Source organism: Carex rostrata, chromosome 11 (genome assembly GCF_964058835.1).
Source record: "Carex rostrata chromosome 11, lpCarRost1.2, whole genome shotgun sequence".
In the NCBI taxonomy this organism is placed as follows: Eukaryota; Viridiplantae; Streptophyta; class Magnoliopsida; order Poales; family Cyperaceae; genus Carex; species Carex rostrata.
The window spans coordinates 10,992,241-11,016,229 of record NC_135928.1 but is presented as its reverse complement, the minus strand read 5'-3'; the positions used below and the strand labels follow the sequence as shown (position 1 = coordinate 11,016,229).

The 23,989-nt window shown below is 34.4% G+C and overlaps 2 protein-coding genes across 2 annotated transcripts; one reads left to right on the top strand and one right to left on the bottom strand.

Annotated features, from left to right (window-relative positions):
• Positions 1 to 6,732: 6,732 nt before the first annotated feature.
• LOC144562472 (UDP-glycosyltransferase 92A1-like) lies at positions 6,733 to 10,923 on the top strand. The gene is made up of 2 exons (XM_078311707.1): positions 6,733 to 8,240; positions 9,089 to 10,923. Exons 1-2 carry the CDS (start codon positions 6,817 to 6,819, stop codon positions 9,099 to 9,101), a joined length of 1,437 nt encoding a protein of 478 aa, XP_078167833.1. The 5' UTR covers positions 6,733 to 6,816; the 3' UTR covers positions 9,102 to 10,923.
• A 646-nt stretch (positions 10,924 to 11,569) lies between these two features.
• On the bottom strand, positions 11,570 to 16,395 carry LOC144562470 (Leucine-rich repeat protein kinase family protein). Its single transcript, XM_078311704.1, has 4 exons — positions 15,986 to 16,395; positions 15,769 to 15,872; positions 12,521 to 15,413; positions 11,570 to 12,123 (listed from the first exon to the last, which is right to left on the bottom strand). The coding sequence occupies exons 2-4, from the start codon at positions 15,781 to 15,783 to the stop codon at positions 11,741 to 11,743; spliced, it is 3,291 nt and encodes a 1,096-aa protein (XP_078167830.1). The 5' UTR covers positions 15,784 to 15,872; positions 15,986 to 16,395; the 3' UTR covers positions 11,570 to 11,740.
• Between the last annotated feature and the right edge of the window lie 7,594 nt (positions 16,396 to 23,989).

Below are 23,989 nucleotides of genomic sequence, written 5' to 3'. Positions count from 1 at the left end.
CCAATAAGGCAAGTTCTGAATTCAGAACCAGTAAGAATCCAATAAGATTTAATTAATTAATTAATTAATTAAATAAATAAATATGAAAGAGGCGCCTGATGAATGCACTTATTCATTTGATATCAATAAAAAGTGCATATTCATCCGATGGAAATTATTACGGCTCCTATTCATCAGATGAATCAATTAGGCCTCTTTGTCCCTCTCTCTATTTTTCTCTCTCTACTCTCTCTCTAAAGAAAACTGAAAAAGAGATTAATATAGAGTGATTAAGAAGAGGAGTTTAAGTTCAGAACTTGAATCGGGTATCGGGTATCTCTCCTTGTGCGGAAGAGAACATTGTCGCTGCCGCCTCTCTTGCTCTCTCCATCGGACTTAAGTGGGATTACTTGGAATTCTAAGGGCTTCCGGTGATTAACGGTGATTGTGCATCTCTGGAAGACCATGGCTACTGATCAAGGTAACTTTAAATTTCAGATTAGGGTTCACTAGAGGATCATGGCAATTTAGGGTTTATATATACAATACGGTTCTGCATAGAAATAAATAATAAATCTAATGTGCTTCTTATTCACGTCTCTACTTTCTTCTATTTTCCCCATTCCTCTTCCTGACCAATAGTAATACACCATCAGGCTATCACCATGGACGCTGTCGATTGAACTCCAGTGTATGGGGCTCTGATGAACAACCCACTCCAGTTGTGGATAAAATAGTTGTGTTCGACTGGCTTCCTTTTTTCTTTTGAAATCATGTTGCAACTATACAAGACGCAGCTGACATTTTTTTTGTTTTCTGAAAATAAGTACCTCAACTGCCTGTTAAATTAGCTGCAGTTTTTCACATATATACAGAACTGTACATTTATCTACCCTTTCCCTAGGCCTATACCCCTGTAACAAAAAACAAAAATTGGGGATTTAAACCCCCATCTGTCTGACAGTGCACTAATCAAATCTTACATTTAGCTCCTATAACATGGAGAAAATCAAATAACCAAATTTTTTTGTCATCCTTTAATCAGCTCCTCCAGTCCATTAGTAGCCCTATACCAGCTGCCTCTCCTTCATGCCCAAGCTTTCTGTCCAAGCTTGGTTCTGGACTTTATTCTGGTACAATGATGAATGACATTTCCATGTAAATTACTAGCTGTCAGTTTGGGGTGATTAGCAAAATAGAAACACTGCTTGATGAGTAACATGTCATGTTTTGTCTATACTTGAAAACTGTTCGGCAAGGATAGTAGGATTAAACTTTAATTCACGCTAAGGAGATCATGTTCGGTTGTCTTAAGGAGGCTTGATCCGTAGGTAGTGGCTAAGGAGGCTTGATCCATGGATAAAGGTGCCTTAAGATACGGGCAAGGGATTAAGATTTCGGGCAAAAGGATTCTAAAGGAGGTGACCTTAATCCTCACTATGGAACCGATATTTGGGAGAATTGAGTGAGGAAGGAAGCTAAAGGAGCCATAAGGAGATCTAAGGAGGCATAATCCCGATACTGGTCAATTCTTGATTGCAGTATCGGTTTTGTCAAAATAAATAAAAAACTGAGTAAGATTCTCTATAATTCATTTCTTACCAATATAACCCTATAGTTTCTATTAATGCAATAAACATACATAAATCTCAACAACTCCACATCTATGATTCGACAGTATAATAGTTCATTAGAATGGTTTGTGATGGTAATGGCTAGGTCAAGGATGCAGTGGGTGCAGAGACCTGTTGTTGGCCAAGTAAGGCTTTTTATGGTTTTTTGTTTGTTGTTAGTATCTAAACTTCCGAAATGTAACTGAAGGTGTTTCATTCTAATGAAACGGTCATTTATATGCCTTCTTTCCAAACAAACAAACAAAAAAAAGTTGCTTCTTTGGTGTTAAGAAGGACTTATACTTCTATTCAATACAAACAGGTGCATAAGGTATGCTCTTCTTTATTGAAATTGTCTGTGTTTCATGCCTTGTTCTTTGCATGAGATGGTGATGAAGAACGTGGCAGCATCAAGTTGGCTCGAGACATGGGAGAAGAGGAAAGGGCATATGATTGCTGCAAGCTAGATGAATAGATGCTCCAAGTTGATACAGATAACTTTTCTTTTTTTGTGTGTGACCCTGTGATATGTATATTTTCAAGGGCCTGATTGGTAGAAGTTTCTTATCAGGTTTGGGTCCTATTGTGTTTCAGGTAGAGTGTTACTGAGAGTTTGTAATTAGAATAAGATGTAGAAATGATTGTAATTAGAATAAAAAGATGTAGAAATCAACTTGTATATACTTAGGTTGTAAACACTCTTACTTTCAGTAATGAAAACAGGGGTTTTTTTTTTTTTTTGAGGGGAAGCCCGTGGTAATGAAAAAGGTGCTGTTGTCAGAGGTTCTTAGCAAACTTTTTACACACATTCGAATATTTTCTAACAAAGACTTAATTCTTATAGAGGAGGGTTTCATGCTTTTATTTTTAAAAATATTAATAAATTAAAATTTAAATCATAAATGTTAAAAAATATATTACATTTTAATTTTGTTTTTATGTGAATTAATTATTTAAAAAATCAACGTTTAGAAATTATCTGTATTAGTATGTTTTTTACAAACTCTTGATGACAATCAAAACAAAGTTGAAATATCATAACTTTTTACACGTGCATAAATAAAATGATGTTGATTATATTCAACAGTTTTATTATGATTTTTAAAATTTAAATTTTGATTTATTAACATTTTTAAAAATAGAGACATGATAAAATTACAAAACTAAAGGCATTTGAACCCTCTCATTCTTATATAACAATCCACTTTTGAAGTTAAAACTTATTAATTGATAATATTCAATTGTACCATTCTCCACTCTTTCTATTTTCTAAAGTCAACATGTTTAGAGTCAATCAAAGTCAACGAATAAATGAATAACATGATACGGATTCCTTTTCCAGATGGGTCGAATGTTGAGCATAAATTGGACGAACTCAACTCGAGCTTATTCTTTTCAAATCAAGGCCGGATCGGAACTGATTTGTTCACACTTCACACTCCGTAATTGAGCCGGACCGAATTTTAACTAAAATCCTCTCATCACTCAACAGCAGGCGAGGACCACAATACAGCAACTTGCTGCATAAATCCCCTTTCGCAAATGCCGCAGAGAACCCAGACCTCCATTTGACTGGCTGTGTTCTGGCTAGTGGTTTGCTTTTACCCGAACGGGTATGACCCGTTTTACCCGACCCGTACCCATTACCCAAGGTACCCGTACCCGTGCCCGGGTATAGGCGGGTACACGGGTACGGGTTTGAGACAAACCGGACTCAATGATTCGGGAAAAAACCCGTCCAACCCGTACCCGTTTTACCCTTACCCGAAACCCGTCTACCCGCACCCGTTTTACCCGTACCCGCACCCGTTTACCCGACCTACTTTACCCTTTTACCCGTGTACTTTTACCCGTTTCCCCGTTACCCTTTACCCGTTTACCCGTTTTTTTTAAATTCAAAATTCAAAATTATTTTGCCGCCGAAAAAAATAATATTAAAAACAGAAAAAAAAACTAAAAAACAGTATTAAAAAAAATAATAATAAATAAATAAATAAAAATACCCGTACCCTACCCGCCCTACCCGACTACCCGTACCCGAGGTACCCGTACCCGTTACCCGGGACGGGCACGGGTTTGAAACGGGTAGGGTACACTTTTTTAAAACCCTACCCGACCTACCCGTACCCGCCTACCCGCCTACCCGCCCTACCCGACTACCCGCCCTACCCGTACCCGAGGTACCCGTACCCTACCCGAATTCAATCCACTAGTTCTGGCCGAATCTAATTCGGACCCATCCGAATTCGCTTCTTCTGAGATATCTCATATGTTGCGTGACTTTTTGTATAATCTCAACCGTTAAAATACATTCTGCGCGAATCTCAAAGCTCAAATAATACCGGCCCCTACATCATTCCCGAATAGGCACCGGACACGTCGATCACGCAAAATAAGAGATATCTCAGAGGATGTGAATTCGGACCCATCCGCTCCACGAATTCGCATCTCTGAGATATCTCAAACTTTGCCCGACTTTATAGAATCTGTCCACTGTTTAAATAGTTTTGCACGAATCTCAAAGAACAAATAATATTGGTCCCCTGCATTATCCCCGAATAGGCACCGGACACGTCGGTCACGCAAAAATTGAGATATCTCAGAGGATACACACTCGTCCACGCCTGTAACACATGGGTCTTTGATATTAGTGCGGATTTAAATCGAATGGTTAAAATCCTTAACTGAAAATTTGAGGTATCTCAGAGGCTGAATTTTTTATTAATAGAAATAAATTAATAAAATATCGAAATAGGGGATTGATTTGGAATTTTGTCGATAAATAAGTTGAACGGGGCTAGTTATCCCGTCCAACGGACGGGACAAATTATCCCGTCCGGCTTATATCCCTAATTATAATCCTTAATCAACTTAGCGGTTTAAAAAAAAAAAAGGCGCCAAACGATAAAGTAAGACCCGTCCGAGCATTCTCTGGTTAAAAAAATAAAAAAAAATAAAAAAAGCAAGCCTGGACGGAGAAGTAAGACACATTCGAGAAACTTCACATTTAATAAGATTATGATTATTATATTATATTATATTATTTTATTTTATTTTTTATATTATATTATATTATGTTATGATTTTATATATATATATATATATATATTATATTATTATATTATATTATATTATATTATTTTTTATTTTATATCGAATATAATAATATAATATAATATAATAAAATATAATATAAAAAACAAAAATAATATAATATAATAACATAAAATAATATAATATAATATATACAAGTAGGGCTGGCCAAAAAAAAATTCATAGTTCGTGATTCAATTCGAGTTTGATTCGAGTTTAATTCGATTCGAAATGGGTTTGAATTGAAACGAACCAAACCAGGTTCGGTTCGAAATTAATTCAAACCAAACTCAAACCTAGCCTGGTTCTATCGAAATGGGTTCACGAACTTTTATGGTTCGAATCTCATAATAACACTAGCCATTCATTTACCTTATGAAATTAAAATCCAATATTGAGAGTCATAATTTAACTTAGCCGACGCTCCATTGCTCTCAAATCTCAATAACCTAGTTCTCTCTCCGTCTTTCCCTAACTCACTCTACTTCTCGCTCTAAAACCTAGCCGACGCTCTCGGCGATTGGCTGTCTCTCTGGCCGTCACTCATCTCTCTTCGACAGTCTCTCCTCCACCTTCTCTACCTTGCGGATTCTCACTTCATTAGATGGTCCAATCGAGGGTTTGATCGAGTGAGCACTTGAGGTACGATTACTTGTTTTACTGCATATTTTAGTTCTTGTACTTAATCCTCTTTTTACGATTATTTGTTGTGATGTATTTTTTCATGAACAATTTTTCAACTTAAAAATATTCATTTCATACAGATAAAAGGAAGCCATGTGAATTTTGTTCCGCAAGAAAAAATTAATGTATAAACTACCAGTATAACTAGGGCTGTTAAAAAATAATTTAGTTCGTGATTCGATTCGGGTTCGATTCGAAAAATGTGTAGTTCGCAGTTAATTCGATTCGAAACAAATCAAACCAGGTTCGGTTCGAATCTTATTCAAACTAAACTCAAACCTAGAGTAAGTTCGATTCGGTTCGATTCGTTGCCACCCCTATATATAAGTATATTAATAAAATAATATAATATAAAAAACAAAAAATAATATAATATAATATATATATAAAATCATAATATAATATAATATAATAATATAAAAAAACAAAAAATAATATAATATAATATAATATAATATAATATAATAATATAATGAGATGGGCTACGGTGAGTTGCGAAGTAAAGTGACTATTTTATTTCACACTCATATTTTGTGATTTGAAAATTCAAACAACCGATCCGAACCGCTCATTATGATCTCCATATTGAAATGTGCTTGGAGACCAAATTTTACATTTTTTGGAATTTGTTTACTATTTATTAAGCAATTTTGAAAATCGTTGATCCAATGGTCCATAAATTTTTACTGTTCACAGCAAAACAGCAGTTTTCAAAATTGCTTAATAAATAGTAAAAAAATTCCAAAAAATATAAAATTTGGTCTCAAGGCACATTTCAATATGGAGATCACATCTAACGGTTCGAATCGGTCGTTTGGACTTTCAAAATAAAAATACGGCATAAAGTAAAAACACGTTTACTTCGCAACTTACCGTAGCTCATCTCATAATATAATATATATAAGTATATTAATATAATAATATAATATAAAAAACAAAAAATAATGTAATATAATAATATAATATAATATATATAAAATCATAACATAATATAATATAATAATATAATAGAAAAAAAAATATAAATGTGAATTTTCTCGGACCGGTCTTACTTCCCCATCCGGGCTTTTTTTTTTTTTTTTTTTTACTAGAGAAGGCTCAGACGGGTCTTACTTTACTGTTCGGCTTCTTCTTCTTTTTTACCGCTAAGTTGATTAAGAATTATAATTAGGAATATAAGCCGGACGGAATAATTTGTCCCGTCCAACATTACCCCTGTTCTATCTATTTATCAACAAAATTTCAAATCAATTCCCTATTTTGATATTTTATTAATTTATTTTCTATTAATAAAAAATTCGGATCTCAGAGGATACGAATTCGTTGTGACCTGTGGAGAGTATGGACAGGAGAGACGGAGACAGCAGATTCTATTTCTCTTCTCAATGCACTCTCCTCTGTTCTTACTTCTGAGTTCTGACCAAGATCAAAAACACCATCTCCTCTAATGGCTACCAATAACTCACCACCAGCCCCAGCCCCACACATAGTTCTCTTCCCCTTCCTTGCTCAAGGCCACATCAACCCCTTCATCTCTCTCGCCTCCGTTCTCCACCACCGCCACCCCGACCTCACCATCACCCTCGTCTCCACCCCTCGCACCCTCGAATCCATCCGTTCCTCTCTCCCTCCCCTTTCTCCTCTCCGTCTCCACCCCCTCCCCTTCTCCCCTGAATCCTTCAACCTCCCTCCACACACCGAAACCCTTACCTCTCTCCGCTTTGACCAGTTCATTTCCTTTTACCATGCTTCCCTCTCCCTCCTCCCCGCCTTCGACTCCTTCATTGCCTCCATCGTTTCTAACTCCAAACCTGTCTCCATTGTCGCTGACTTTTTCTTTGCCTGGTCAGTCGATGTCGCACGCAAGTACAATTGCTTTCATTCGATTTTAATCTCAAGTGGGAGTTTCGGTACGGCCGTGTTCTTCTCTATTTGCACTCATCTTCCCAAAAATATTCGGAAAGGAGACGAGTTTTTTCTTCCAGAGTACCCTGAAATTGTGCTCCATAAAACCCAACTCCCCAAATACTGGTTGGATGATAATGTCTCCAAATCATGGGGTGAATTTCTTCAAGGTCAGATTTTACTCTGTTATAAAACTGATGCAATGCTTGCCAATACCGTAGAAGAGGTTGAATTCACCGGGCTTGGTATGATTAGAAAAACTTTTAAAATGCCAGTTTGGCCCATAGGACCATTGCTTCGTGCCCCCGAAACATCAGTAGAACGAGATAATAGTATCATAAACTGGTTGGATTCTCACGAGGTGGGGTCTGTTTTGTTTGTCTCATTTGGGTCCCAAAACACAATACAAGCAAAACAAATGATGGAGCTTGCACTGGGTCTTGAGGCAGCCGGCCGACCCTTCATGTGGGTCATCAGACCACCTGTTGGGTTTGACGTAAAAGGAGAATTTAAACCTGAGTGGCTGCCTGAAGGTTTTGAGAAGAGGATGAGCCAGGAGGGGAAAGGATTGTTCATACATGGGTGGGCTCCACAAATTAGTATACTAGCACATAAATCCACGGGCACTTTTCTGAGCCATTGCGGATGGAACTCAACTCTTGAGTCCCTGGTACATGGTGTACCAATTATCGGTTGGCCTCTCTCAGCAGAGCAATTTTATAATGTGATGATGTTGGAGAAATGGGGTGCTAGTGTGGAATTGGCAAGAGGTAATTATGAGTATTCACATGTGGACAAGGAGCGGGTCAAAGAGGTGATAGAAATGGTGATGGGGGAGAGTGAGAAAGGGAAGGATATTAGGAGGAAGGCAAGAGAGATTGAACATTTGATGGAGAATGCTTTGAAGGAAGGTGGTTCGTCGTTTAATGGACTCAATGAATTCCTGAAGAAGGCTGGAGTGCTGGTGTAGGTTTCCAGCTACCAATTATTGGGTTAAATTTGAATAATGTTTATCCCTGTTGCAAGAACTGTTCATGAGCTGATCATTCTTGTAGCATATTGAGTTTATGTCGATGTAGTCGCATGTCTTGATATTTGTTTATTTGCAGTAATAACATTTCTGGATATTTGTCCCCTAAAATGAGAGGAAGTACCAGGATTGTATCAGATTCTCACTAGTTGAGTGCTGAATTGATTGCATTTAATTGAGCTTTTCTCTGAGGACCAATGGATAGTTTAAGATAAGAAAAAAATATATATTTGACCAAACTAAACACTGAAGAAGAAAACCAAAGAATCGTACCTTTATTGACCAATCCAGTGTTACTTTAACCCACCAAACTTGGTTCCTCAGATGAGGTTTGTTATAATTAGTGCTATTTCTTCTATTATTATGTACATTACTTAATCATAATGGTTGGTTCTGCACCCGTATTTCCAAACGGCATATACCACCCTTTTTTTCCTCTTTATCCAGATCATGTCATTATTAAATTTTAACAAAGAAACTCAAACTTGGGAGTTAAGTCGTTATTTTTTTTTTTATTGTTGTCGGCAATTGAGTTAAGTCTTTATTAAGTGGAACCATGTGAAGATGTTGAATAGAACAAGAAGGTATGTGGAGAAGAAGAACATGGGACAGGAATCAAAACCAAGAAGTTGAATAAGGGTGGTTTGATCTGGCATATTGTACTACTTGAAGAAGAACTGAAGAACAGAAAATGGGACAGAAATCAGAACTAAAAAATTGTAGTGCAGGAGATCTATACCAAATCAAGTTGTTCTTATTTCATCTTTTTTTTTTTTTGAGACAGGTGCCCCTTCTAAATCTAATGTGCTTCTTATTCACGTCTCTACTTTCTTCTATTTTCCACATTCCTCTTCCTGACCAATAGTAAATACACCATCAGGCTATCACCATGGGCGCTGATGCAACAAAATACAATGCTGTCGATTGAACTCCAGTGTATGGGGCTCTGATGAACAACCCACTCCAGTTGTGGATAAAATAGTTGTGTGAGTTTTGTCGTTTAGCTACTCTTTTATTTTGTTGAACAGTTCAAATTAAAATATTTCGACTGGCTTCCTTTTTTCTTTTGAAATCACATTGCAACTATACAAGATGCAACTGACATTTTTTTTTTGTTTTCTGAAAATAAGTACCTCAACTGCCTGTTAAATTAGCTGAAGTTTTTCTCATATATACAGAACTGTACATTTATCTACCCTTTCCCTAGGCCTATACCCCTGTAACAAAAAACAAAAATTGGGGATTTAAACCCCCATCTGTCTGACAGTGTGCTAATTAAATCTCACAGTTAGCTCCGATAACATTGAGAAAATCAAATAATCGAAATTTTTGGTCATCCTTTAATCAGCTCCTCCAGTCCATTAGTAGCCCTATACCAGCTTCCTCTCCTTCATGCCCAAGCTTTCTGTCCAAGCTTGGTTCTGGACTTTATTCTGGTACAATGATGAATGACATTTCCATGTAAATTACTAGCTGTCAGTTTGGGGTGATTAGCAAAATAGAAACACTACTTGATGAGTAACATGTCATGTTTTGTCTATACTTGAAAACTGTTCGGCAAGGATAGTAGGATTAAACTTTAATTCACGCTAAGGAGATCATGTTCGGTTGTCTTAAGGAGGCTTGATCCGTAGGTAGTGGCTAAGGAGGCTTAATCCATGGATAAAGGTGCCTTAAGATACGGGCAAGGGATTAAGATTTCGGGCAAAAGGATTCTAAAGGAGGTGACCTTAATCCTCACTATGGAACCAATATTTGGGAGAATTAAGTGACTAAGGAAGCTAAAGGAGCCATAAGGAGATCTAAGGAGGCATAATCCTGATACTGGTCAATTCTTTTTGCATTATCGGTTTTGTCAAAATAAATAAAAAACTGAATATCTCTGATTGCTGGTTGTTTGATAAAGTATTACTTTTTGGTTCTTTGTTTATATAAGCTCCCAATGTATGTAGCTAATTTTCTGTGATTTGTGCTGATACTGAGAGACTGAGACTCCACATCTATGATTGGACAGTATAATAGTTGATTAGAATATTTTGTGATGGTAATGGCTAGGTCAAGGATGCAGTGGGTGCGGAGACCTGTTGTTGGCAAGTAGGGCTTTTGATGGGTTTTTTGTTTGTTGCAAGTATCTAAACTTCCGAATGTAACTTAAGGTGGTTTCACTCTAATGAAACAGTCATTTATATGCCTTCTTTCCCAAAAAAAAAAGTTGCTTCTTTGGTGTTAAGAAGGAATTATACTTTATTCAATACAAACAGGTGCATAAGGTATACTCTTCCTCTTCTGAGAAATTGTTTGTGTTTCATGCCTTGTTCTTTGCATGAGATGGTGATGAAGAACGTGTCAGCATCAAGTTGGCTCGAGACATGGGAGAAGAGGAAAGGGAATATGATTGCTGAAAGCTAGATGAATAGAAGCTCCAAGTTGATACAGATAACTTTTCCTTTTTTGTGTGCGACTTTAAGATATGTATATTTTTCAAGGGCCTGCTTGGTAGAAGTTTCTTATCAGGTTTGGGTCCTATTGTGTTTCAGGTAGTGTGTTACTGAGAGTTTGAAATGAGAATAAGATGTAGAAATGGTTGTAATTAGAATAAAAAGATGTAGAAATCAACTTGTATATACTTAGGTTGTAAGCACTCTTACTTTCAGTAATGGAAACAGGGTTTTTTTTTTTTTTTTTTTGAGGAGAAGCCTGTGCTAATGAAAGCAGGTTACCAAGGAAAAAGGTGCTGTTGTCAGAGGTTCTTAGCAAAAGGGCTCTCTTGCAAAACCATATATCTCTATGATGGGCCAAGCTAATTGTATACCCTTTTTCAAAGGCCTTAAACTCTGGACAGGGCCTGCTTTGGAAGGCATTTCCAGTTTTTAGTTTTCATGACAAAAATTTGCAGCATAAGCAATACTCATAGCATGAACAAATCAATCTTACTTGAACAGAAGAATGACCAATTACTCTGTTAGGCAAACTTGTTACACACATTCCAAAAATACTGAACTGAGACAACTATCTGAAAATCTGTCAAAACTCCAAAAATGATGAGCTTTTAAGTTAAATATTAATGCCGAGTTCAAAATAGCTATGGGTCACTAAATGGAAATTAAGTAAAATACCACAAGGAAGCAAATGTCAAAGAAAAAGAAGGGAAATAACAGTGAAAGCATTGAAGACTGTCACTTTGTTGCGAAAACTGAGAAGAATGATTGACAAGAAGTACGAGGGCATACTAGTACCTAACAATGTACTTAAAAAATATACCCGGTAAACTTTGTAAAATTTCTATATCCTATAATGAGCTAGTGTAAAGAATAGCTATTGTTATAAGGTCCAGAAAAGATTAAAAAAAAAAGGTGGGGGTAAATACACCTTTTGATAAATTCAAGAAGAAAAAAAGAAAGAAAGTGAAAAGTTGGAAAATAAATTACAATCAGGGCTAGTTTTCTTTGTAAGAAGAATGTTCAGAGGGGGGAGATGAGTCATGGCTCCTAGCTCTCTCGCTAGACTCAACCAACATAACTACAACTTGTCGCATTTGCGGCCTATCAAATGGTGACATGCTGGTGCACATCAATGCAATTTTTAAAACGGTGATCATGTGCTCTACAACCAATCCTTCTGACAGATCCAATTTATTGTCAAGAATTTCCGGGTTCAGTGAATTGTTGCTATTCCGAATAAAGTTTCGGACCCATGTCACTAGATCACCCCCCTGATCTATAGGCTGTACTGGTGCTTTACCAGTGAGCAACTCGAGTAGCACCACACCGTAACTGTATATGTCACACTTTTCAGTAACCTTCATTGTATATGCATACTCTGTCACAAAAAATTAAAATCAAATGTCAGATCAAAATGATTGACATATCATTTATGGAGATAACAAGAACCTTTTTCATGGATTACCATGCAAATATCTTGTTTTGTATTACAGTGCTCACTGCAATAGGTTTATTTAAGGGGCTTATTAAAATATGACATTTCAGAATAAGTCACAAAATATGAAACCAGGCTATATGGACCCACAGTCTAATACCAATCATGACATCCATCAAATTAACCACTGTTTTTTACCATACCAAAGATATATACATGTATTCTTAAGTATATGACAATTTATCATTCAATAACTATAATACATGCAAACTTGACAATTTTAATAAAATGTAAACCAAAACAACTACAATGAAAAAGAAGGATGTTCTAATACACTAACCTGGGGCTATATAACCGTAAGAGCCAGCAACAGCTGACATTGTTTTTGAATGTGGCAAATCAATGACCTTGGCAAGCCCAAAATCCCCCACATGGGCCTCAAAATTCTCATCAAGCAATATATTGTTCGACTTAATATCCCTATGCACAATTCTCGGCTTACAATCATGGTGTAAGTATGATAACCCCTCAGCAGCACCGAGTGCAATCTTGAAACGGGTCTCCCATTCGAGGGTGCCTGAATCTGACCCATGAAGCAGCTCACCCAAACTCCCCTTTGCCATGTATTCATATAAAAGCAAGTTTGACCCTTTGTGGTAGATGAAACCATAGAGTTTTACAATGTTGCGATGCCGTATTTTTCCCAGCGTCAGAATTTCTGCTTGAAAGCTGTTGTCTGTGTTGTTTCCTTCTCGATTGGAGGCTAATTTTTTAACTGCAACATCCGGGCCCGATTTCATCATGGCCCGGTAAACAGTCCCACATGCACCTCGGCCAATGACAAATCTCTCATCAAAATTATCAGTTGCAAGAACTAGGTCTTGGAAGGTGAAACCTTCTTTTGGTGACATGCACATGTCAGAGGGGGCAGGCCGTAGCTGCTTTTCCTGCAGTGGGGCCACAGATTCAAGAGGTTTTCTCATGTAATACACAATTATTGCAATAAATATCAAGGAAATGCCCCCAATTACAGCTGAAATGATGGCTATAATCTTGCCCAGGGGAGTAGACGCCCTTCGAGAGGAGCCTGCTGTGTACAAATCCGGGGACTCATTGCATTGCCCGAGGGGACCCCCACAAAGCCCCTTATTACCAATAAAGCTACTCATTTCCATGTGTTCAAATAACGATAGGGGCGGTAAAGGGCCCATTAAGTCATTGTATGAGACATTTAGGCCCATTAGACTTGACAGGTTTGCAAATGTAGCAGGTATCCCACCTGTTAACCCATTATTGTTTAGCAGTAGATACTCTAACAGGGCAAGGTTTCCTATCTCCTCTGGTATATTTCCAGAGAGGTTGTTAAAGCTTAAATTCATGGCAATTTGTAGACTAGACAACATGCCCAATTCCTTCGGTATCGGACCTGAGAAATGGTTACCTCCAACCTGCAATTCAGTTAAGCGAGAAAGCTTACCCAAAATGGGAGGTATTGCGCCAGTTAAGGCATTGTCGGCAATTCGAAGAAGCTCCAACTGGGTTAGTGTCCCAATTTGGTCAGGTAAGGGGCCCACAAACTGATTTTGACTCAAATCGAGACGTTGCAAAGTTGTACAATTGAAAATTTCAATCGGTATTTTACCAACAAACCTGTTTGATGAAATATTGAACACAACAAGCCTCGATAGATCACCAATTTCACCAGGTAATTGAGAGGTGAAGAAGTTATTGGATATGCTAAGCCGTTGTAAACCCTTGCAATTCTTAATATCTGGTGTTATGGGCCCACTAAACCGGTTTTGATCCAATTCTATCGTGGTCAAATTCACAAGATTGCAGAGATCTAGAGGGAAACTGCCGGTCAGGCTATTTGATCCAAGCCTGAGTTGTACTAGAGTTTTGCAATAGGAAATTTCAGATGGAATGTTACCCGTAAATTTATTTGACCAAAGGTTCAGTAAAATCAAATTTGAGTGCCTGCATAGGTACCTTGGGATCTGACCTCCTAAATTATTGTTAGAGAAATCCATGACCCATAAACGGCTGAAAACTCCCAGCTTAGGAGGAATTGTGCCAGTAAGAAAATTTTCAAACAATTGGAGTTGGGTCAATTGAGTGAGGTATTGAAACCCGACTGGTATAGGACCAGTTAAGTTATTGATTGACAAATCCAACTTGGTCAAGTTTCGGAGATTACATAGTTCAATAGGTATTGAACCAGTAAGTTGGTTTTGAAATAGGTACAGCAACCTCAAACCCTTGATGCTACCCAACTCCCTTGGTATGGTACCGAAAAGCTCATTTTCTGAAAAATCTATTTCTTTTGCCATACTCAGGTTCCCCAGTGAAATGGGCATTGTGCCATTCAAACCATTCCGATAAAGGTACAAATTTTCCAAATTCATCAGGTTCCCGATTGTTGCCGGTATAGTACCGATCAAGTTATTCTCATAAAGTGCGATTGTTCTCAGACTCATGCAGCTACCAATTTCAGATGGTATTGTTCCAGAAAGCTGATTTGACCAAAGGACCAATTCCCGCAAATTACTTAGCATAAAAATTTCTTTAGGCATCTGACCAGTTAATGAATTTTGAGCAAGACCGAGAACTTGAAGTTTTTTACATCCATATATTTCTGCGGGCAAGGATCCAGAAATGAGATTCTGCCCAACCCGAAAAATGGTCAGATTTTTTAGTTTCCCAATACTACTTGGTAGCGCACCCGACAAATTATTTGAATAGGCCACAAATTCAGAAAGGGAACTCAAGTTTCCAAATTCATCAGGTATGCGTCCGGAAAGTCGATTATTGCATAAATTGCATCTCACCAAATTAACCAATTTGCCAATTTCTTGTGGGATTTCTCCCTCAAAGTTGTTATTGTTCAGGTTCAAAACTTCAAGGTTGGCCAAATTACCAATTTGCCCAGGGATTTTCCCTGAAAGTTGATTGCCAGAGAGGTCAAGGTAGCTCAGTTGAATTAGCATACCAATGATTGGAGAGATGGTGCCAGAAAGGTTTAAATTGTTTAGGTCCAGAGAGAAAACAAACGTATTACGGTCGGTGGTGCAATTTACGCCTCTCCATGAGCAAGGTGTTTGATTGTTTGCTTCCCAGTTAGATAACTGGTTTAAACTGTCAATAAATCCAGATTTTAGTTCTAATAGATTTTGACCTTCTGGATTTAGTGCTTCGCATGTGGTCAATAGTAGCAATCCTAGCATAAGTTTCAGCTGGAAACAGGATTAAGAAAGAAATCATCAGAAATTAAATTAACAAATAATTTCATTTTCATGTGTGGCCACCAAAGCCAAAATAACTGGTATATAAATGGTACTGTACCCATGGACAAGAATACCACATTACCAATTTACCCTTTTAAAGTACCAAATTATCCCTCCATAACTCTTACATTGTCTTCTTCTCCTCTGGAAAGGGACAGTTTGGCATTTTCTAAAATACCAAGGAAGAGGAAAAGACTAGAGTTTACAGAGTATATTTCTAGTAGAGATTATACAAGAAAACTTTCTTCAAATTATAGCATAAGTAAATCTCAATAAAACCAACAAAACAGAATAATTGACTAACCCATGTCGCGTCCATGTATAAAGCATCAATTGGCAAAAATCTAAAAATAGCAACCTCCAGTCTGACTAGAAATCCTACTCCAGTAGCTAGCTTTACTCAATTCCCTGGAATTCCAGTTCCAAACTCATTCAATTATTCAAGAAAAAAAATAATAACACATTTGCAATCCTAGTTTATATTTTAGGAATTAAGGGAAAGCAAAGAAGCAAGGAATTACCTTCATGTCTTTGTAGCATTATACTCTAGATTCTCTTATCTAACATTTGTTCTTTTCACATCCAATCATGCCACAGCTAGCCTTATCAAGCACCCAGTGAGCGAAGCAACACACAACACTCCAAACCAACTCACACCCAAATCCCCGTAGATCCGACTTCGCAGCAAAATAGACTCCCAGGTGACCTTTCTTAGTTTGAATCAGAGAAAAGAAGCCTACTTTTTTTCTGAACTTCCCAAGAGTTTGCAAAGCTGTCACCTTTAAGATTTTTCCCACCGACTTGTTTGTTTTACTGGATCTTTCCAACCTCGCCAAAATCAAGACTGTAGAAAGTGGGAGAGAGGAAAAAAGAATTAAGAGAGTCAGAGAACTGAGAAACGAGAAACAATTCGGAAGGAGAGGGAGAGAGGGAGGGAGAGAGAGAGAGAGAGAGAAGAGAAAGAAGGGAACTATAATGGCAGGCAGCACGCTTTCAGGTCTGGGCTTTCCATCTCATTCTTTCCCTCTTATTTTTGCGTCTCAATCCAACGGCCCACGTAGCCCCCACTTTTTTTTTGTTTTTCGTGTATTTATTATAAAAAGGTTGTTAATTTTAACTTAGGCGAGTAATAGTTTCATATCTATGATTTGCTTTTTTTGTTAGACTAGCTCACAATTCACATTCACATTTATGGATGCGCTACAGCGTTAGTACTTAGTAGGATACTAGATTAGTTTACTTTAATTAATGATGGATCTTTCGCTTTGTAGCTGATTTTCTGCGGCAGTGTTCACAAATCTGTACAACCATAGTTACCCCGCTGCGGGAGGGTGGGTGTTTGGTAAGAATTCGTATCCTCTGAGATATCTCAAACTTTGCGTGACTTTATGGAAAATCCCAACCATTTAAATACGTTCTGCACGAATCTCAAAGCACACATAATACTGACCCCTACATCACCCCTGAATAGGCACCGGACACGTCGGTCACGCAAATGTTGAGATATCTAAGAGGATACACACTCGTTTGGTAATTGGTAGAACCATAATTAGAAGATTTGCGGATGCTGCTGCTTTTTTTTTTTTTTTTTTGTAATGGTGAATCGAACAATGAATATTCAGTTGAACGAATTTTGATAGAATTATTTATGAATAATTTACAAATTTTATGAATTATTCGTGAATTTTTTCTAAACTTATTTTTTGGGACTGAGATTTTCAGTATGAATAATTTTAAATAATTTTCAAATTATATCCGAATTATTTTCAAATCACAAAATTTTTACTCCACCGAACCAAACAAAATAATTCATTTATCACTATGAATAAAATAATAAACTGAGAAGTTGACAACTCCTAACTGTGAGTACACCACACACACCACTGAGGCACTAACTCTATTAATATGGATAGGGATGAAAAATTAACTCTATTTTGTTCAGATTTCAACTATCTGATTAAAATTCGCACGAATATTGAAAGACTCCGTACATTTTATGTCGGGTCGAATAAGCCTAAATTCAGATCAAATGATTCAGATACAAACAGAAATATTATGTTACCTCAGAGGATATTAATCTAAAAAAAAAAGGTCCAGACTTCTTCTATAATAATGAATTATTAATTTATAATTTTTGAAAGTTTTTATCATTTTGTATTACATTTAATAATCTAATTTGAATACAAACACACACATGTTGTAATGCATAAGTTGTACGCCGATTTTTTTATTTATATCCAAAAAATAACTACTTCGGCGTTGAAATTTGAAATTTACCCAATCCGGTTACCCAGTAACCGGATTTTTTTTTCCCGGTTACCCAATTCCCGGATTAGTGAAATGGGTCCGGTTATTGGTTAACCTGAAATGAGCAAAATGTTTGGTATGGTATATGTCCGGTTAATGGTGCACCGGTTTTGTGTTTTTTTATTTTTTTTTTAAACATAAATTTTTTTTGTATTAAAATATTAGAAATGTTGCATATATTTCTTTGAAAATAGATGGAATACAATATAATTTGATTTATTAGAAAGACTGTAACAAATAACCCGGATCAATATTTTTCAGATCGGATTTTTCGCAGCTGTAAGAGAAATTAATATATTTCTTTATGTGTTATTGGAAAAAAAAAATGCTTAGATTCTGAGTTATTGATCCCAGTTCAAAAGTCAATTCTAGGTAATCTAGAAAATATTATGATCTTTCTAGTACATTTAATTTATTAAAAGTTGTATCTATTTTGAGAATTATTTTTGAATAACAATCATTAAATAAATTAAAGTTTTTGTTTTTTTTCAAAATAGATACAACTTTTAATAAATTAAATGTACTAGAAAGATCATAATATTTTCTAGATTACCTAGAAGTGACTTTTGAACTGGGATCAATAACTCGGAATCTAAGCATTTTTATTTTTTTTCCAATAACACATAAAGAAATATATTAATTTTTCTTACAGCCGTGAAAAATCCGATCTGGAAAATATTGATCTGGGTTATTTGTTGCAGTCTTTCTAATAAATCAAATTATATTGTATTTCATCTATTTTCAATTAAATATATTCAACATTTCTAATATTTTAATACAAAAAATAAAAAAATAAAAAAATTCTGTTTTTAAAAAAAAAAAAAAAAACAAAACCGGTGCACCATTAACCGGACATATACCATACACCAATTTTGCTCATTTCCGGCTAACCAATAACCGGACCCATTTCACATTTCCGGGAATTGGGTAACCGGAAAAAAAAAACCGGTTACTGAGTAACCGGATTGGGTAGATCTCGAAATTCAACGCCGAAGTGGTTATTTTTTGTAATTTGATTTATTTATTTTTATATAAATAAAAAAATCGGAGTTGTACGTATTGTTTAAAATAATTATATATTGATAATTCATGAAAAAATATATCAACGAACAAGCATATACATGTAACTTTCAATCTATGTTTATACTCTCTTAGATATATATAAAATAAATTTATAAGAAACATATAAATATATCTTACGATATAGCAAATAAAATATTCAAATCCGAATCAAAATCGACAAAAATTTCTGTTGTAACTCACGCATTTTTTAGTGCGTAACGGATATTTATTTGAGTGCGTAACGGATTGTTAAAGAATTGCAACAGCTACTTTATATATAAAAAAAAAAAAAAATCCAGCATTAAATTTTGACTGTCATGAGGAAAGAAATTGGTATCTCCAGATCATAATATTCATGACAATGATACCCATATTTGTTAGATATTTTAATGACTTAAAACTACTTGCGTGATTCCGAAATTTTTATTAATATCATTTAAAAAAAAACCCCTGAAATTGGGGAATTAAAAAAAAATCTGAACCGCCAATTCAATCTGCGGCCAAATTTTTTAGGGGCCGCATATTGAATTGGAGGTCTCATAAAACCTAAATATCATTATATTACAGTATATTTTTTTGTTTTTGAGGACCTCCAATTCAAGACTGAGGCTGCAAATTGAATTGACAGCTCGGATATTTTTGAAATTCTCCAAAAAAAAGTGGTTTTTTGTTATTTTTTTAAATATAGTATAAATAAAAATTTCGGTGCGTAATTGCTTTAAAGGAAAATATTATAATCATCTTAAATTCACTTTTTTCATATCATATACATACAATAAAAAGCTTCAGACGGTCATTATAATGGCATCATATTTTTTTTTTTTTAATAATCACATTGTGTAGTTTCTATTATCATTTCTCACTCTGTTTTTTTTTTTTTTTTAACACGATCACCTCAAGCACATTATTATTTTTTAAATATCAAAATAGAAGACACCCTCACAAAGAATTTCATTCATTTTCAAAGTTTAATTAATGAGGTAAAAAATATAAATAATAGCAAATTAGCAAGAGAATATGATAATAATAATAATCTGTAATTAAGTTTTGTGGATTGTTAGTATATATATATATATATATATATATATATCGCCTGACCACATGTCCTATTTATAAGTGGATCATTGAATCCTCTTTTTGTCTAATTAATATTTTATGTTGAAGAGAGCCTTAATATTTATATTATTGGTAATTGCTACAAAGATTCTGAGCGTACTGATGTGATTATTTGCAATAGAAAAATAGAAGTACTGATAGCACAAAGACAGGTGCGCCATTAAATATTATTAAGCTCAAAAATTGGTTGAATTTGTTTCACACAACAAACTCAAACTATTGAAATCAATATATTTCGTAAATGATGTATTTATATGTAAAATTTAGTATAAAATCAAGCAATAAAAAAATAATAACAAAATTATAGCAAATTTAACTTATAATTTTTCTTCATTTTTACCGCTTGATTTTATACTAAATTAATTCGAAAATTAAAAAATTTCATGTAAACACGTCATTTATAAAGTAGATCGGTGAGTAAAAATAACACGTTGATAAAAAAAATAAAAATTGAAACGCCAAATTGTAAAAATGCATGTATTAATTGTTGAATGTCCTTCAAACAATGAGTGGAGTGGTCTTATGCTATTGGTCTGATGTTCGATCTGAACAGTTTGATTTGCATTAAGATTTATCGGATTGCTTTCGAACTACAAATCTATAATATAGAAACCAATTAATTTCAATAGTAATGCGTTTACATGTTAAATTTATAAATTTTCGAATTAATCTATAAATTTATTTTTCATTATTCTTTAACCGCTTGACTTTATACTTTATGTAAAAAATTATAAACTTGACATATAAATACATTACTTGTGAAGTTGATCAGTTTCAACAGTATAAATTCGTAGTTTGAAGTTAATCTGATATATCTTAAAATTAAATTTACCAAAAGACTTAGCAGCCCTACCAATTTTTTTTTTAAAGATCGGTAGGGCTCCCAAGTGAATTGTACTCATGTTTAATTTGAAAATTGCAAGGTAACATCCTATTGAATTTTATGTCGAAATTTTTATTAATACCACTGTAAAAAAAAAAAAAAAACAATCCACAAATTATGGAGAATTCAAAAATTACGGGAAAAAAAAAACCAAAAATGCATTGTAATATGCTGATATTTAGGTTTTTGAGAGACATCTAATTCAATATACGCCCTACAAGAATAGGGCTGCAAATTGAATTGGAAACCTTGGTATTTTTTGAATTCTCCAATTTCAGGTTTATTATTATTATTATTATTTTGAAATGATATTAATAAAAAATTCGGAATGTTATGTGTGATCGGTCCCCAGAAAACATGTTCCAGAACTAACATGCCTCTAGCTTTATTGATTATATAGGACATTCTATTAATAATAAAATGGTAGAGTCTTCATTTATAAAAATGAATAATAACAAAAACATTTCGGTTTCCTTTTTTTTTAATCTTATAAAAACAGATTAGGGGCTATATATATATATATATATATATATATATATATATATATATATATATAAATAAAGGAGCAATGGGTAATGATTTTGTCCTTTTAAACTTTTTTACCTAACAACCTCTTATCTTTTATCATTGTAACCAGAACTTTTCTTAACGAAGCTAGGATCTAAAATTGTTATCATTGCTAAAAAGTCCTAAATAATCAATAAATTATGATTTGTGTTTTCGGGATGTTACAAAAAGTTGAAAAATTATATCTATTTATTTAAGTAATGTTTTTTTTCTTGATAAATAAACAATGATGAAAACTACTCTTACTGTTTTCTTACCTGGCCTGGTTACTTTCAATTAATATACAACATTTTTTTTTCATCTAATGTGCTTGGTTTTTTTTATTTACCCAATTGCCTAATTGCTATTTTCAGGAGCAGATCCAGAATTTTCATCAGGGAGGGACAACAAAATAACGAATCAGATTTGAATAGTTAACCGGGTACTAGATAAAAAATAATAATTTTCTAATTTCCAATAATCTAACTTTTAATTTCCAATACTCTGACTTCTATTCCTAATTACTAATTAGAATTTAAGAAGTTTATCATAATTTTGACCTTAAATTTAACATTAATTACAAACGAAAAATTCAGAGGAGGGCAAATAAAATTTTAAAGGAGAGCAAAGTCGATAAGAACTTATAAATTTGTATAAAATTTCAATATTCAGGGGAAAACAGTAACCCCCTAGACTAAGCTGAGTCCGCCCCTGACTATTATGCAAAGAAAAAAAATTGGAGAAAAATACACCAAAAAGAATTATTCATGCAAAGTGACTACAACATCTCAAATTTCTTAGAGAAGTTTAAAATATCACACAAAAAAAAAAAAAAAGAGAAAAGAAAAGATGAAACACGGCACTACTACTTTCCCCAAGTGGCAGGACAACAAGGCAAATAATCCCCACCACAAATAAAAGCTTCAATCACTACGCATGTCTTTCCCAATCCTCTCAATATATTTTTAACTAGGCCCCAAACCTACACTCTCTGTAAGCATGACAACATCAAGGATTTATTTGGAATTGGATTTTGTTTAAAGATATTTCAACAATTTTTATCTTCAGGAGGGCTAAAATGCTTCGTTGATTTTGTGCTATCGTACTATAATATTATTTTCTCTATTTTTAAAGTCAAAACAATTGATCTAAACCATTCAATATTCAATATGATGTTCATATTAAAATGTGCTTGAATAACAAATTTTATAATTTTTTTTAATTTTTTTACTAATTGTTTAGAGCGATAAAAAAAAAATTATTTTTGAATGATCTAGAATCTTCTAAAAATAGTGATTTTGTATCTATCTTAAAAGATAGCAAAAAAAATATAAAATGTTGTATGCAAGTATATTTTAATATGAATATCATATTGAACGGTTCAGATCGATTATTCTGACGTTAAAAATAGAGATAAAAATGTTGGAGTATGATGGGACACAAAACCAGTGAGGCATTTTAGCCCTACTTTTTATCGTTAAAACTAAATTGGTTGTTCTGGAATAAGATTTTTTTTTTTTGTATAAATTAAAACAACCTCGTAAAATCTGAACCGTCAATGTGAATTTTGATGATGATCAATGTTTAAGTCCGATTTGGATAAGGCTTGATTCAAAGTCCTTTAAACAAAATAAATACATGCAATGAAAACTCAAATTTAGGTATAACTAACGGGTTTCAGGGTTAGGCAAAAAAAATTACCGGTGTAACTAGCGGGTTTCAGACTGTCATGATTTAACCAATTCAGACTGTAGTCTATCCAAAAATAGATGAAAACTAAAATTTAGGTATAACTAACGGGTTCCAGGGTTAAGCAAAAAAAATTACCGGTGTAACTAGCGGGTTTCAGACTGTCATGATTTAACCAATTCAGACTGTAGTCTATCCAAAAATAGACAAATTTTCTTCAGAGATAAACAACAACCTGATTATATATAAAACCGCCTAATCTGGTTGAATGTGGCTCCACCATTGATTTATCCCATTAAAGTTTCCTAAATTGCATAAATTATCTAAACACTAAAAAGTACTACTACAAGCATAAGCACTACTTCATAACACTTATTTAATATTTTTCTTGTAATTGCCTTTAAAGATACCCCTAATATAAAAAAATGTATGTGGTCTTCATTAATTATTTAATATGACGTAAGTCAATTTGGGTTCATTTTAATCTTTTTTAGTTATTCACGAGAAAAAATGTTAAAAGTTTGGAACTTTTAAATCACTTTTGGATGGAAAATACGATTTTTGAATTGGCTTTGTGTTGGCATATATCATCTTTGCATTTTTGCCTAATTTGTTTATAAATGGTACTTGACAAAATTTGACCTTGGCAAACAATGTAGCATCATAGTTTCATTACACCTTTTAAAAAAAAAAAAAAAAACATAATTATATACTACACTTGGTAAAAATAAATAAATAAATAAATAAAGAGGTGTACGGTACGAGTCCGTGTCCCCACGGTACCTGAGGTACAATTTAAAAAAATAGACAGTTCAGATTAATTCAAGCCGGATCAAATTCATTCCAGTGCCTATGAAGACTGTAGAGATTCTGCTTTGAAATTCGTGCCAAGTAAAAATAACGGCCTGGATTTAGCACTTGC